General features: G+C 42.1%; 1 protein-coding gene across 1 annotated transcript in view; it reads right to left on the bottom strand.

The window, feature by feature from the left end:
* Positions 1-8,178, bottom strand: part of stmn4 (stathmin-like 4) — a 14,795-nt gene extending 6,617 nt beyond the window's left edge. The window contains exons 1-4 of the mRNA XM_017432399.3: positions 8,049-8,178; positions 3,047-3,109; positions 2,725-2,820; positions 2,379-2,584 (exon numbers count right to left, since the gene is read on the bottom strand). Coding sequence (XP_017287888.1) covers positions 2,379-2,584; positions 2,725-2,820; positions 3,047-3,059 — 315 coding nt within the window. The 5' untranslated portion in view covers positions 3,060-3,109; positions 8,049-8,178. The remainder of the gene's footprint in view (positions 1-2,378; positions 2,585-2,724; positions 2,821-3,046; positions 3,110-8,048) is intronic.
* Positions 8,179-12,915: the final 4,737 nt, after the last annotated feature.

Here is a 12,915-nt window from a genome sequence, read left to right as displayed (position 1 = left end):
CTTCACAACACAATGACACAGTCTCGGCTCAACAGTGTTGCTGTGGGTCACAAAGATAAATTGGACAAACTAAATAGGAGAGAAATTACTCAGCAATTTATTGTGCCTAATGAGAGGCGCAGAATCACATTTGGGTGCTTTACTTAGGTGAGATCAGTGCACTGCTACATGTTCATGTTGTGGGAAGCTTTTTTATTTCTGTGATAGAGGTTTAGGTAGAGATATCGGCCTATCACAGATACATATGTATATTTCATTCTGTTCTTCATTTATATACCATATATATATGATTATATATGTTTGTGCTTGCGTCTGTGTGTGTTGAAAACTGTAAGAACAAATAATCCTTCATTAGCACCCTCAATAAAATGCTTAGCACCCCCTTAGCACCTGCAGAAAAAAATCTCTGGAGCCGCCCCTGCCCACGGGCCAGATCCAGCCCTTGGTAACATTTTATCTGGCCCCCCCAAGATAACATTTAAATTTTATTCAGTCTGACTCTCCAGTTTGTGACAAACTGAGTCATTGTTGATTCTCATTTTACTTTAAAAAACCGAGCCTATTTAGTGAAGTCTCCTCGTGGGGTTGACTTTGAAGCCAAGAAAATGAAGTTTCAGTTTTTCACTAATCTTTGATTTTGACGTGAAAAGGACAACAGAGATCAAATCGGACCGCTCAAACCCTTATTGATGAACTTACAGCCAACAGTATCGGATATCTGACTTTAGTTAATGTGCATCGTTAACTCAAGTGTCTGCTTCAGTGTATTTTGTCTTTTTTAGTATTTTCTGTCAGTAGCTGTATGACTGGATTTTTGTTGATGTCTTCTTAGCTGTTTTAATGGAGAATGCTAATGATGTCGTTTTGGGTTCAATCTGTTTTTCTTTGTTCATTAAAGCACATTTGTTTTTAACTCTATATAGTATCCAACTGGGAAAAGGTATTTGATATTTCTGTATGAATGATTTTACATATTACATCTAAAACCAAAGTTAATTTATGTATTTTTTAAATAAATATTTATCGAGATTGGCCCTTGGTTAGGATCAAGTTTTTAATTTGGGGCCTGTTTTGTTACTGAGTTTAACACCCCTGTCTTAGAGATTTTATCCAATCATATTTCAGCCCTCATGTGTTGCTAGGGTCAAAGAAATGGTGCCTCCAGGCCTTTAGGAACATCCTTACAGGCTCCTGTAGTTTGACGGACTCAGCTGTTCCCATTAGCCTCCATGACACCACAGAAAGACTTCTAGTTGGAGCTGAAGCCCACGGTGTTGCGATGTAGGGCAGATTATATGAACTGTTGTTGAGGAAATAAAGAAGGATGGATTTTGTCTTTAAATAATCAGCAGTTTTGTTGCGTAAAATGCATTTTGTTTACTATATTTTTTAAATATGGTCAATCCAGCCCTGCTTTTTGGACAGAATTTTCAAGGTTACGGCAGAAAAAATGTTTCAGGACTCCAAACTTGTGAACCTGGGGTTGGACTGTAGGTTTGCTGTTAATTAGGTTTGCATGTTGAAGTAAAGGGAGACGTAACTGTTGATTGAATTGTTTTTGCTTTAGTAGGCTAATAGTTGGACTGAAGAGTTAAAGGCTGATTCTTGCTGTGTAAAATGTCTGTGATGAGACTGCTTCTGTGCAATAATGATGGTTTCTATAGCTGTGGCGTCACAGATATGGTATTACCAGGTGAATTTATTCATGTAAGACACCACCGATCACTGCCCTTTAATGCGTTAAGGGATTGATTGACACGTGTTGGGCCACACCCCCTGCTCATTTGGGCTAAGCTTGTTCGGCCCAGTGAACATAAAGTTACGTGCTCGTTGTGCTGGTGGGACGGAGAAATGGAGCGGTGGTGAGCGTTTGCATGGATGAGGCGGACTAGTCCTCTTTTTTTGTCACTGTATTTGGAGGCAGAACTGGAAGTGAAGAGGCTGAACTAAAAGCACAAACAAAAATTTGTTTCGGCAACAAGGCTGACTAAAGGATCATCCCACTGATCTGCAGAGAAGGAGTCAGACTGTAACTGATGATGATGATGATTAGCAGTACAATGCCTTCAGGATCTTAGCTGGAATCTGTTTCGCTCCCTGTCAGCCCCTCATTCCCTTTCCTCTGTGAATATGATCTATTGTGTTCGTCCTCGCATGGTTGTTTTTGTTCTCTCCTTCAAATATTCATTACTTCCTTCCCATTCCCTCCGGCACTCCTCACATGTTTTTCATCTGTCTTCATCGGCACTTCCCCCCATCCCTTTTTTTTGGCTGATAAATAATAATGGAGCCACAGGTACTCAGGGTTGACGTTACGGGGTTAGGGCCTGACTCGTTTAGTATTCATTGCGATGCCATCTCTCCCTTCGTCCCCTCACCTTCCGCCTCTCCTCGGCAGCCTCCAGCTTCTTCTGGATCTCCTCCAGGGACGGGTCGCGGCGCTGCGGCATGGCGGTGTTCAGGTCAGGCACGCCATCGAAGGAAGGGGGCTTGAGGATGACCTCGAAGGCCTGGCCCGATGTCCGCTTGTTTATCTCAATCACCTCCACGTCTTTGATGGCGCACCAGCCCAGGTCCACCGCATCTGTGTGGTTGCGTGCAAACAGTTAGGGAAACGTGAACCTCGAGGGAGCGCGCAGCGCGTTTTCTGGCTTGTCCAGCCTCATTCCGCAGCTCGCCGTGACCTTTACTGCTGAATATGAGGGCTGAGTAAATGACTTTTACCTTCTGCTTTGTAAGTAGCTTTTTCTGCAGTCTGTGGCTTCAGGCAGGAGCAGAACAGAGACACCAGGGGGAGCTCTTTGACCTTCTCCTTATAGGCTGAGGAGACACAAAAACAGCATTCTACTCGAACTCCATCCTGAAGAAGTGTCCTTCCATGCACTGACAGTAATGAATCATTATAATAGCAGTCACCGTGGAAACACCGACATATATATATATATATATATATATATATATATATATTCCAGCTGAACTCATTAGCCCAATGTGTGCGGTAAAATGGCGTGTGAGGTGGACGCATTTCTGCTGTGACTGCATTTACCTGCCAGAGTCATCTTCTCACTGCGTCTGTAAGTCTCCAGGGATGCTGAAGATCCTTCTCGCTCTGTCAGAGTCGCATGCAGACAAAGAGGACACAGAGACACAGAGGAAAGGCTTTTTCAGCGGCGCAACTTCAAAGGTCACACAGTGAATCTGAAAGGCAGAGTCCGAGGACGGGCTCAGGCGAGCACTCACACCCCACACGTTAAGGTTCTGCACTGTTGTTGTGCTCGTACGCTCGTTTTACGTTTTGCCTCTTAGTCACCTTGTAACACATAATGCTAATCACGCCAGCATCAGCAACTGAAGGAAAGGAGGTCTAAACTACAAATAAGGTTAGAAATTCATCCTCTGCCCTTTTGAGTGAATGTTGTACAGAAATGTTACGTGTAAGATACAGGAAAAATATGGAACTGTACGTCATTTGTTTCTAGTCTTTTCCGGGTCTAGATAAGGATCGACAAAACAAATCAGGGCACGGACAATCATTTCTGTTCCCAGACTGCATTTTCTTAAAGAAACAAAATGGGAGTCCACCTGCTGAAAGAAACTAAACATGAACTGGATACATGCTTCATCTGCTGGCAGACAACCAACCAAACAGGCCCTAATATAATCAAGTAAATGTCTCAATATATGGGGCAGGGCAGTCTACAGAAAAGAAAAAGGAATAAAACAAGGAAATATAAGGGTTACACACATGAGAAATACAACAAAACTGTCTGAAACAACACAAAGCAGCATCCTAAATCTGAAACAGACCTAGAAAAAGTCTGAAAACGGATCCTGGTGCTTCTCATTCAGAGAGATGTAGGCCTTGAGCATAAAATCCAAGGGATCGAGTCGGGATAATGAGTTAAACATTTACTAAAATGTTCTGGAGTCAGACTATTCAGGGCCTCACAGAGGGGACGGGGGAATTAGAACTAAATCCTCAACTGGTTTGAGAGTCAGTGCTGAGATGAGGCTGTGTTTAAGAAGGACAGGAGGTTCTGGTGAGCAGTGTTGGTGCAGAATTTTAGACCAGTTCACAGTCTATAAACTTCAGGGATAAAGTTGAATTAGTTTAAGCACAAAGACATAAAAAGAATGGATTGCTGCGTGAAAACAGAAGGACTAAACAGCGGATCTGCCGTGCTGATCAAACTTAATGTCGCAGCGAAGTTGAAGAATTAGCTCAGGGTTTGTGAGCTAATGAGCTGGGAGGCTGGGGAGGCAGCAACGTGGACCCGGTTTTTCTTTGATCCATAATTAAACTCTGCAGATGCTTCAGTCTCCAATGTGAAACTCTAACATCCAATTAAACGAACAGCAGGCAGAACACATGTCTGAGGGTAAGGCTAAGGTTTCCCCCCACCACGTCGTGCTGCTTGGCAGTGAATTAAAGTCATCAGTGGAAGAACCAGTTGTACATCTCTGAGACGAGGCTGCTATAAATGACAGAGTACGGCTTCAGCCTTTTTCACTAACTGCTGAAAATGTTCTTTGAACTTTCAAACAGAGCTGCAGTGACTGTATCTGTGATACTCTGATCATAGTCTGTTCAGGACAGGAAACTACACTTCACAGCATGAGGAGGCTAAAGGAAACACAAGCCATCTACAGGAGGCTATAGGAAACTCAAACCAACAAAACGAGGCTAAAGGTAACACTGACCAACAAGAGGAGGCTAAAGGAAACTCAAACCAATGAGAGGAGGCTAAAGGAGACTCAAATAAAAAAAGAAACAACAATTTAAATAATTCCTACTTCAACTAAACCCTGATATATCTAGAAAAGATACTGCAAAAAAAAAACAAGTAAATAAAACTACAAACTGGAGCTACTGGAGCAAATATGTTTTAGCTCATAGCTGTTTAAATGATTGATAAATGAATAATGAATGATAAGTGATTTTCTCTTAGTCATCTTTAACAGTAATAAGATCTAATCAATTTGTAAAAACTTGCCATTACAAGCTGGTGGTTACATAACCTCAGAAAGAAGCAGCATAATAGATGCGTACACGTGCACATCTTAGATGAGGTCTGTACTCCTGCTCCTCAATTAAAAAACAAACACGAATAAACAAATACTTCTGATGCAAGACAGCACTACTATAAAGACAAAAAAATACAGCCCTGATTAATACATTAAATATGAAAAAGACAACTTTTACGGACATCTTTTTGGTCACACTACACTTAATATTTGGTGCCCAGGAGAGACATCACTTATAGATGCACTGTTTGTTTGTTTGTTTTTGTTTTTAAGTAGCACATCTACATCACCCTACTCTGCTCTCACCACACCCACCAGCAAACAAAAAGACCTTATTATTTATTTTTAAAGCATTTATGTTCAGCATAGTCTTGTCAATACAAAAACTGACCTTACCAACCCAGAAACACAAAGCTTGGGCCTGTTTTAGACCAAACTTTTGAAATTGCCTCTAAACGTCCTAGTTTTGTTATCTAGATTTTGTTTTTTTAATAACCTCAATAGTCTTGGTTGTTTGTTTTTTTTTTTTTTTTCTTGGTGGAGTGGGTGTTTAGGCTAGCTATTTCTACAAACACTTGCTAAGTGCTAAGCTAGCATATTATGGCTACGGCTCTGTGATATCCGCAAAACTTACTCAATATGTTTTGTTAGCCAAGGTAGCCAACTGAGCTAAGCTAACCGTTTCCATCTGCGTCCATAACAATAAGCTCGAGTTAATTACCTACAGCTGTTAGCTAAGCTAGCTGACTAAGTTAAGCTAACAGTTTTATCTGGTTCCATAATACTAAGCTAGAGTTAATTACTTCTGTTAGCCAGGGTAGCTAATAGAGCTAGGCTAACCGTTTTCATCTACTTCCATAACAACAAGCTAACATCTACAGCTATTAGCCAGGGTAGCTAACTGAGCTAAGCTAACAGTTTTTATCTGGTTCCTTAATACTGAGCTAGAGTAAATTACTTCCGTTAGCCAGGGTAGCTAATAGGGCTAGGCTAACTATTTCCATCTACTTCCATAATGATATGCTAAAAAAAATTACCTAAGGCTATTATTCAGGCTAGCTAACTGAGCTAAGCTAAAAGTTTCTATCTGGTTCCATGACACTAAGATAAGGTAAATTAAGGTAAACTACACTAATTTACAATAAGGTAAATGACTTCTGTTAGCCTGGGTTGCTAATTATGCTAAGCTAACTGTTTCTATCGGCTTCCATAACAATAAGCTAAAATAAATTCCTTATAACTATTAGCCAGGCTAGCTAACTGAGCTAAGCTAACTGTTTCTGGCTGCTTCCATGACACCAAGACCCTAAACTAGAGCAAATCAATTCCATCTCTGATGTAATGAAAGTGTACTAAAGAGACATCCCATGGCACCAAGGAGAGCCATCACATTATATTACATGGCTCAGTTTTACATGACCACCCCGTCACGGCTCCCTGCGGGAAAGACAAACACACAAGGACACACATGTTTGCACATACCGGTCAGACACTGTTGGAATGCACACACACACACACACACACACACACACAGCTGCATCTCATCTTGTGAAACCACCCAGGTTGCCAATCAATACACAGCTTCCTGCTGGAATAAGAGGTCCGTTTTATGCGTGCTAGGTCTCGTACAAAAAAAGCAAGCGTCATGTAAACTATTCTGATGGTTTTATCAAAGGGAACCTGTTGACGTTCACTGATTTCTTTTCTTTGTTTTTCTTTTTAAATCTCAGGAGGTTGCCGCCCTTCATCTGTACAAAAGGTAGCATTTTTTCATGTAAGACTCTCAAAACAAAGATTCTAAATTGTAATTCTAAAAACACAGCAGCTGTAGTCTCCTTGCAGCTCGGTTTTACTCAAAGAGCAGAGGATGGATTGGAACGTGGAGGAGACGCCTGTTGAACAGAGGACAGGGTTTGCTATCTTCTGTGCAATTTAGTGCTGTAAAACCTAAAACATGACTGTGTCTAGAACAAGCAGATTTAGGGCCAGAATCAAATCAAACATATAAAAAAAAAACCCCAACATTTAAAAATCACTAGCTTATAACTGGAGAGCAACCCCCCACCACCATGTTGGGTAAAGGTCTGTGTTTCAGACTTGCCTGTACCACACCCACCATATCTGCACATATATGCAGCTTTAAGTCAAATAACCTTTATAGATGTTAAATTATATGGATATGAGGACATTTTTAAACGATCCAGGTGGTAAATAAAAGTTTCTATCTCTGCATAAAAAACAACTTTAATATTTTACTGGATGATTTCGTTCCTGTTACCTATTCGATTTTATGGGAGCGGCCTTTAACACATTTTTTATTTATTTTTTGTTTTTTTACAGAAGTTTTCCCTAAACCCACTTTCTTTCATTCCAAACTAAACAAAGTTATGTTTGCACCCTCCTGATCTCGTCTCACCGAAGCTGCTGCTTGTCCTTAATTAAAATCTTTAAATCTCCTGCTTCTTGTGAGGCGATTTTAAGAACGTGGATGAGGACATTTTACAGGGTTTTTTAAAATGATTTTTTTAAACAAAACCACCCCTTTTTGTTCTACAAAGCATTCGGTCCATGTCACACACAATAAAGGAAATTCTAACTGAAGTGAGAAAAATAAACTTCCAGACTCCAACCAGTCAACTGGGAACTTTGCATTTTTCTGTCGTTAACCACATATTCCTTTCTGAACATACACACGTCTTTGCCCCCTCTCTGCTTCAGCACATGCAGACCCCCATGTTTAACCCCCCCTCCAGTCTGGGAGCCTAATCGGACCCACGATCACACCGATGGGGGATCGATCAATCGTCCTGTTCGTTAGGGCCGATGAGTCCTCTCCCTCCTTCTGTCGCCTCTGTCTCCATCGGGAGCCACTGCACCATGAATCTCCTCACCCCCTTACGCCCCACTGACACACACACACGCACACACACACTCAGGTAGCACCCAGTTATTTTGAGAAACTCGGCACCGACAAGCCCAAGCGGGATCCAGCTGCTTACAGCTGAAATGTGGGTAAGACTTACCCCCCCGCCTCCTGGTCTGTCCCTGTCGTCTCTGCTGCTGACGGAGGTGGACGGCTAACGGTGTCTGGCTGTGTGGATGCGGGCGCCGGGCAACAGCATCAGCAACAGCATCAATGCTGCCTCCATGACATCACCTCGGAGGCGCCTTATTGGTCCGGGCCTCTGCCAGCATCCAGGGCCCCCTCAGCCAATCGGAGCGAGGTGGAAGGATGGAGGGGGAGGGCTGACGGCTCTTTGTGTTGTACTGCAGGGGTGGGTGGTGGAGTCGGTGTTTTATTACATGCTGCAGGAGGGCGGGAGGGTCTGCGTGTGTGGGGAGGTGGTGGTAGGAATGGGCAAGGGCTGGTGCGCGTGAGTCTCAGCAGGAGACTTATCGTGAAGGTGCGGCGGGCGATAAATTATTTAGATGGTAGCTGTAAATATGAGAGCGAGAAGGAATCCTTTTGTAATAGCAGGCGTGATTTTGTTAAGAACTTGTCTCAGACTGAAACTTCAATTTAAAAAAAAAATACAAACCCCCTACCCCTTAGGCAAATCTTTTCCGCTACATGGCACCTCCACAAGTTCTATCCGCATATATAACACATCTGAGTTTAGTTTTTTCACATTTTTTCCAATAAATTAAAAAAAAAAAATCCACTGACAAGCACTTAAGGGAATGCTCTGATTTGAGTGTAATTTGATCCACATTTAGTGCAGAGATGAGTCTCTAAATGGTTTGGTTTACAAGCAAATTGATAGTGTTATCAGGCAGTTGCCAGATCATCTGACAGTTAGTCAAAGCACTAAGTGACAGACTGATGTCCAGTGGCCATGTTTTTTGTTTAGGGATGAATCTCAGTTCTGCATTACCATAGACGACGATCATCTGTGACAACTCACCTTGTTCTTTGCCGAAACATGGGCACTTCCATATAATCGGGAAATGTTCTCCCAGGTGTTAGCCTCAGTCCCATCATTTTCTACAGAGACGTTCCAAATATAAGGTTTAGATCTCATTACCAAAGCATTAAAGGGGACCTATTCTGCTTCCTTGAACAAGTCAGCTGTACAAAACATGTTCATTATATTTATTACACAAAATCATTCTCAGATATTGAGATTTCACCTGATCAGTTCTGCCTGTTGAGCTACGTCACTATTCTGCAAATAAGCTGCTGTTGGCCACGCCCTCCAACACCTGACACCCCGCTAACGTGCCACATTAAAAAACATAAAAACCCACTGAAGGATTAAACGCTGCAGATCTGATGCACATTTATATTGTTATTAATTCAAACTCTTAAGATTTTGACTTTGGGACGGCGTCAATCAGCGGTCCGAACCCCAACTGGAAGCAGGTCGGGACAGCAGCTATATATTGCAGCTGACAAAAGAACATTTTCCTTGTCCAGCAGACATTGTTCAGCGGTAAAACCAGCAGAACTCATGTGATGGTCTTCCTGTAATGAAGTTGCTAGGTGAGGGGCTGGGCTTGGCTTGGGGTTGCTAGGTAACAGGGATTGTGATGTAACAAACCCAAGGTTTTTGAAACAGGTCATTTTGCACCAGAAAACATGCACTTATTATCAAAAAACAGCTGGGTGTTTTTTTGTGCTTGGACTGTTTTTTAGAAGCAGTAGATACCCAAATGGAAGTACAAAAACATGCAAAAAGTGAATTTTACATAATAGGTCCCCTTTAACCGTGAGTTGTATATCTCTCAGAGAAAGGATGCGGCAATAACAGGTTGGAGAGCAAAAGGTTGTGCGTTTAAAGGATTTGATCGTATTTTTTTAGCATCGAGATCCGATGCCGTCAAACAGCCGCGGAGCCTCGTTTGTTCAAGAGCCACGGAGGAAAACTTTACACTTAAACCAGCCACCAGAACAGCGAAACGTCTTCCAGTTCGTTTGTTTCAGTAATGAAAAAACTGACAGGCCTGTCGCACGTTTTCTATCAAGTTTCAAGTGTAGTGTGAGGCCGACGAAGGAGGTGAGCACTTAGTTTCGCTGTTCGCTAACACGCTAACCCCTGGGACGCTTTATTTAGCTGAAATTAGCTTCTGCTTAAAACAGAGTAATAACTCTGGTCGTTACAGCGGCCCAGTGCAGTTACAGATCAGACATTTCAAACTCACCGATAAAACAGCTGATTCTGCTTGTCTCTGAGCCATTATTATAGCCTTTAGCATTAGCATTTTCTTCATAATCAATAACTTTACCTCCGTAGGTATACTGATACGCTTCTAGTTTCTAGCTGTTTTACTGCATACAAAAGGCAAAGTATTGCATCTGCTATCTATATTTAAGTAACTAGATCACAATAATCCACATTTCTGAAGCTAAAAGTCATTTTTGTTCATCCTCTTATCTGTAAGGCTTTTTCTTTTTGTCATTGTCTTGTTACTTGTTGATTTTTTTACTAATAGTTTTCAACAGTCTGGGTAGTTTGAGTTTACATTTGAAATTTAATGCCCTTCGGTGACTCCAAACTGAGAAGGTTTTCAGTTGCAGACCCACTGAGAGTGATGGTGAGCAGCGAGCCGGCCATGTTTTGGAAAATCACAGCCCAGTTTGTTGTAAAATTGCATTCTGTTACAAATAAGTGGGAAAAAATGGACACTGTACAACACCCAAGAGACATGAGGGAATTCAACACCATTGCTAAAGGACCTTCTACACTCTAGGTTAGGTTAGGTTACTTTATTTATACCCAAGGGTAGATTTGTTTTGCAGTGGTTCAAAGCATACATATCCGTGCGCACACACACTGTAGTAAAAACACATCAACATAACCAGAACCGTGTAATAATGCTCGAGGCTCCACACAGAGAAGGAGAGCAAGACTTAAAAATTAGAATAAAATGTACATAAAAAGTGCTAAAATTAACACTAGATTTCATTTAGATTCCATTTAAATGAAATCTGTTAAAAATCGCTGAGCGCATCAGAGTCATTTTAGCTTGTTCGTTTCAATAACAGCAGTCAGAACAAAGCTGTTTTTAAAACGTCTTGTTCTACATTTAGGGATTAAAAACCTCTTTTAAAACAAAGGAAGCTATCCACTGTACCCAGCTGATATACAGGGATTCCACTGATTGTTGCATCTCTCTAATCAGTCTAGACGACAGCATAACAATCTGCTGAAGAGAACTCTTTTCTCTTGATGTTGTTTGACCAAACCATTGCACCAAGGAAGAGGATAAAACTGATTTAATAAAAGCACAATAAAACATAGTCATTATGGTTTGGTCAATGTTAAAATAGCAGAGTTTCCTTAGACAGAACAGGCATCGATGGGCCTTTTTGCACACTATGTTGTAGTTAGCTTCAAAGTTTAATTTATCATCCAAAACTGTCCCAAGATATTTGTAAGACTGCACTCTCTCAGTGGCTTGACCCTTAATTAAAGTGTCTTTGTGCTTGTGAAGTTTCCTCCTAAAGCCAATGATCACATCTTTTGTCTTATCAGTGTTAAGTTGGAGGTGAGAGTCCTCACACCATCGAACAAAGTCGTCAGTCACCAAGCCGTGACTGCTTTCATTTTCCTTAAACAGCCTGACAGTAACAGAATCATCTGCGTAGTTTATAGTGAACCTGTTGTCACGACTGCTCTGACATGTTTGTGCGCAGAATTAAAAGTAAAGGTGACAGTACACAGCCTTGAGGTGACCCAGTGGAAGAATGCTTAAAATCTGAAAGACAATTATTCATTCATTTTCTTTACCCGCTTCTCCATTCCAGGTCGCAGGGAGCTGGCGTTTATCTCCAGCAGTCACTGTGCGAGAGGCAAGGGACACCCTGAACCGTTCACAAGTCCATCACAGGGACACATGGAGACAAACAACCATTCACACTCTCCTAGGGACAATTTCAGAGTTACCAATGAACTTAACATGTATAATTTTGGTCTGTGGGAGGAAACCGGAAAACCTGGAGTAAACCCACACCCACATGAGCACAGGGAGAACATGTAAACTCCATCCAGAAAGACCCCAGGTCGGGAAGCAAACTTGCAACCTTCTTGCTGTGAGGCAACAGCTCTAACCACTACACCACTGTGCCACCCCTGAAAGACAATTATTCACTAGACGATTCACTAAGATTTATTTATATATTTTACATATATGTTCAGCCCTTTCTATGTTTCCTGTATAGTCGTTGTAAGCCGAGGCCTTCATAGGCTACCATATTCTGGAAAATGTCTGTGGTACATCACTGACATGTTGACTTTCACTGAAAATGTTAATGAAAAATTCAAGTGAAAAAAAACAAAAACTGCATTCTTGGCTGCGCACATTATCTTAGTGTCTGTCTCTGCCCAGCTGCCCAGAGAATCAGCTGTAGATGTGCATCTAAGGATTAGTTATTGAGAGTTTTAACAAAATCATGACAAACGGATGCATGGACATGCAGAAATCCTCATCTCCCGCCTCTCTGTTGTACCCGGCAGGCGATAACAGAGCGAACTGGTGACAGTCAGGTAAAGAAAAGGATAAGACTGCGTTGGTGCCCTTTGAGCTCGTATTCAGATCACATGAGGTCCGTGATGTGACGTGTCGTCCAACCAGCCTGGGAGACGGGAGGGGAGGACGTGCATGAGGTCACACCAGGGTATGTCCCGTCACCACTCCTCCCCCCTCCCCCCCCTGACGATGAACACACGGGTGACACGAAGCATCCTGGAAATGAGATCACTGGGCGGAGGGAGGGAAGGAGGGGAGCAGCAGAGGACAATCAGCAGGAGGAAAGGAACGAGGAGATTGAACAGATCCTCGGAGCGATTCTGGGAGAACAAAGACAGGAGAGAAGACGAAGAGGGGGGGCNGGCAAGAAGAAAGAAAATGTTAAACTTGTTAAAGTAGCTGAAGGATAGAGAACAGCAG

This window comes from Kryptolebias marmoratus, linkage group LG19 (assembly GCF_001649575.2).
Source record: "Kryptolebias marmoratus isolate JLee-2015 linkage group LG19, ASM164957v2, whole genome shotgun sequence".
Classification (NCBI taxonomy): domain Eukaryota; kingdom Metazoa; phylum Chordata; class Actinopteri; order Cyprinodontiformes; family Rivulidae; genus Kryptolebias; species Kryptolebias marmoratus.
Note: the sequence above shows the minus strand (reverse complement) of the source record. Positions and strands in the feature narration are given on the sequence as shown.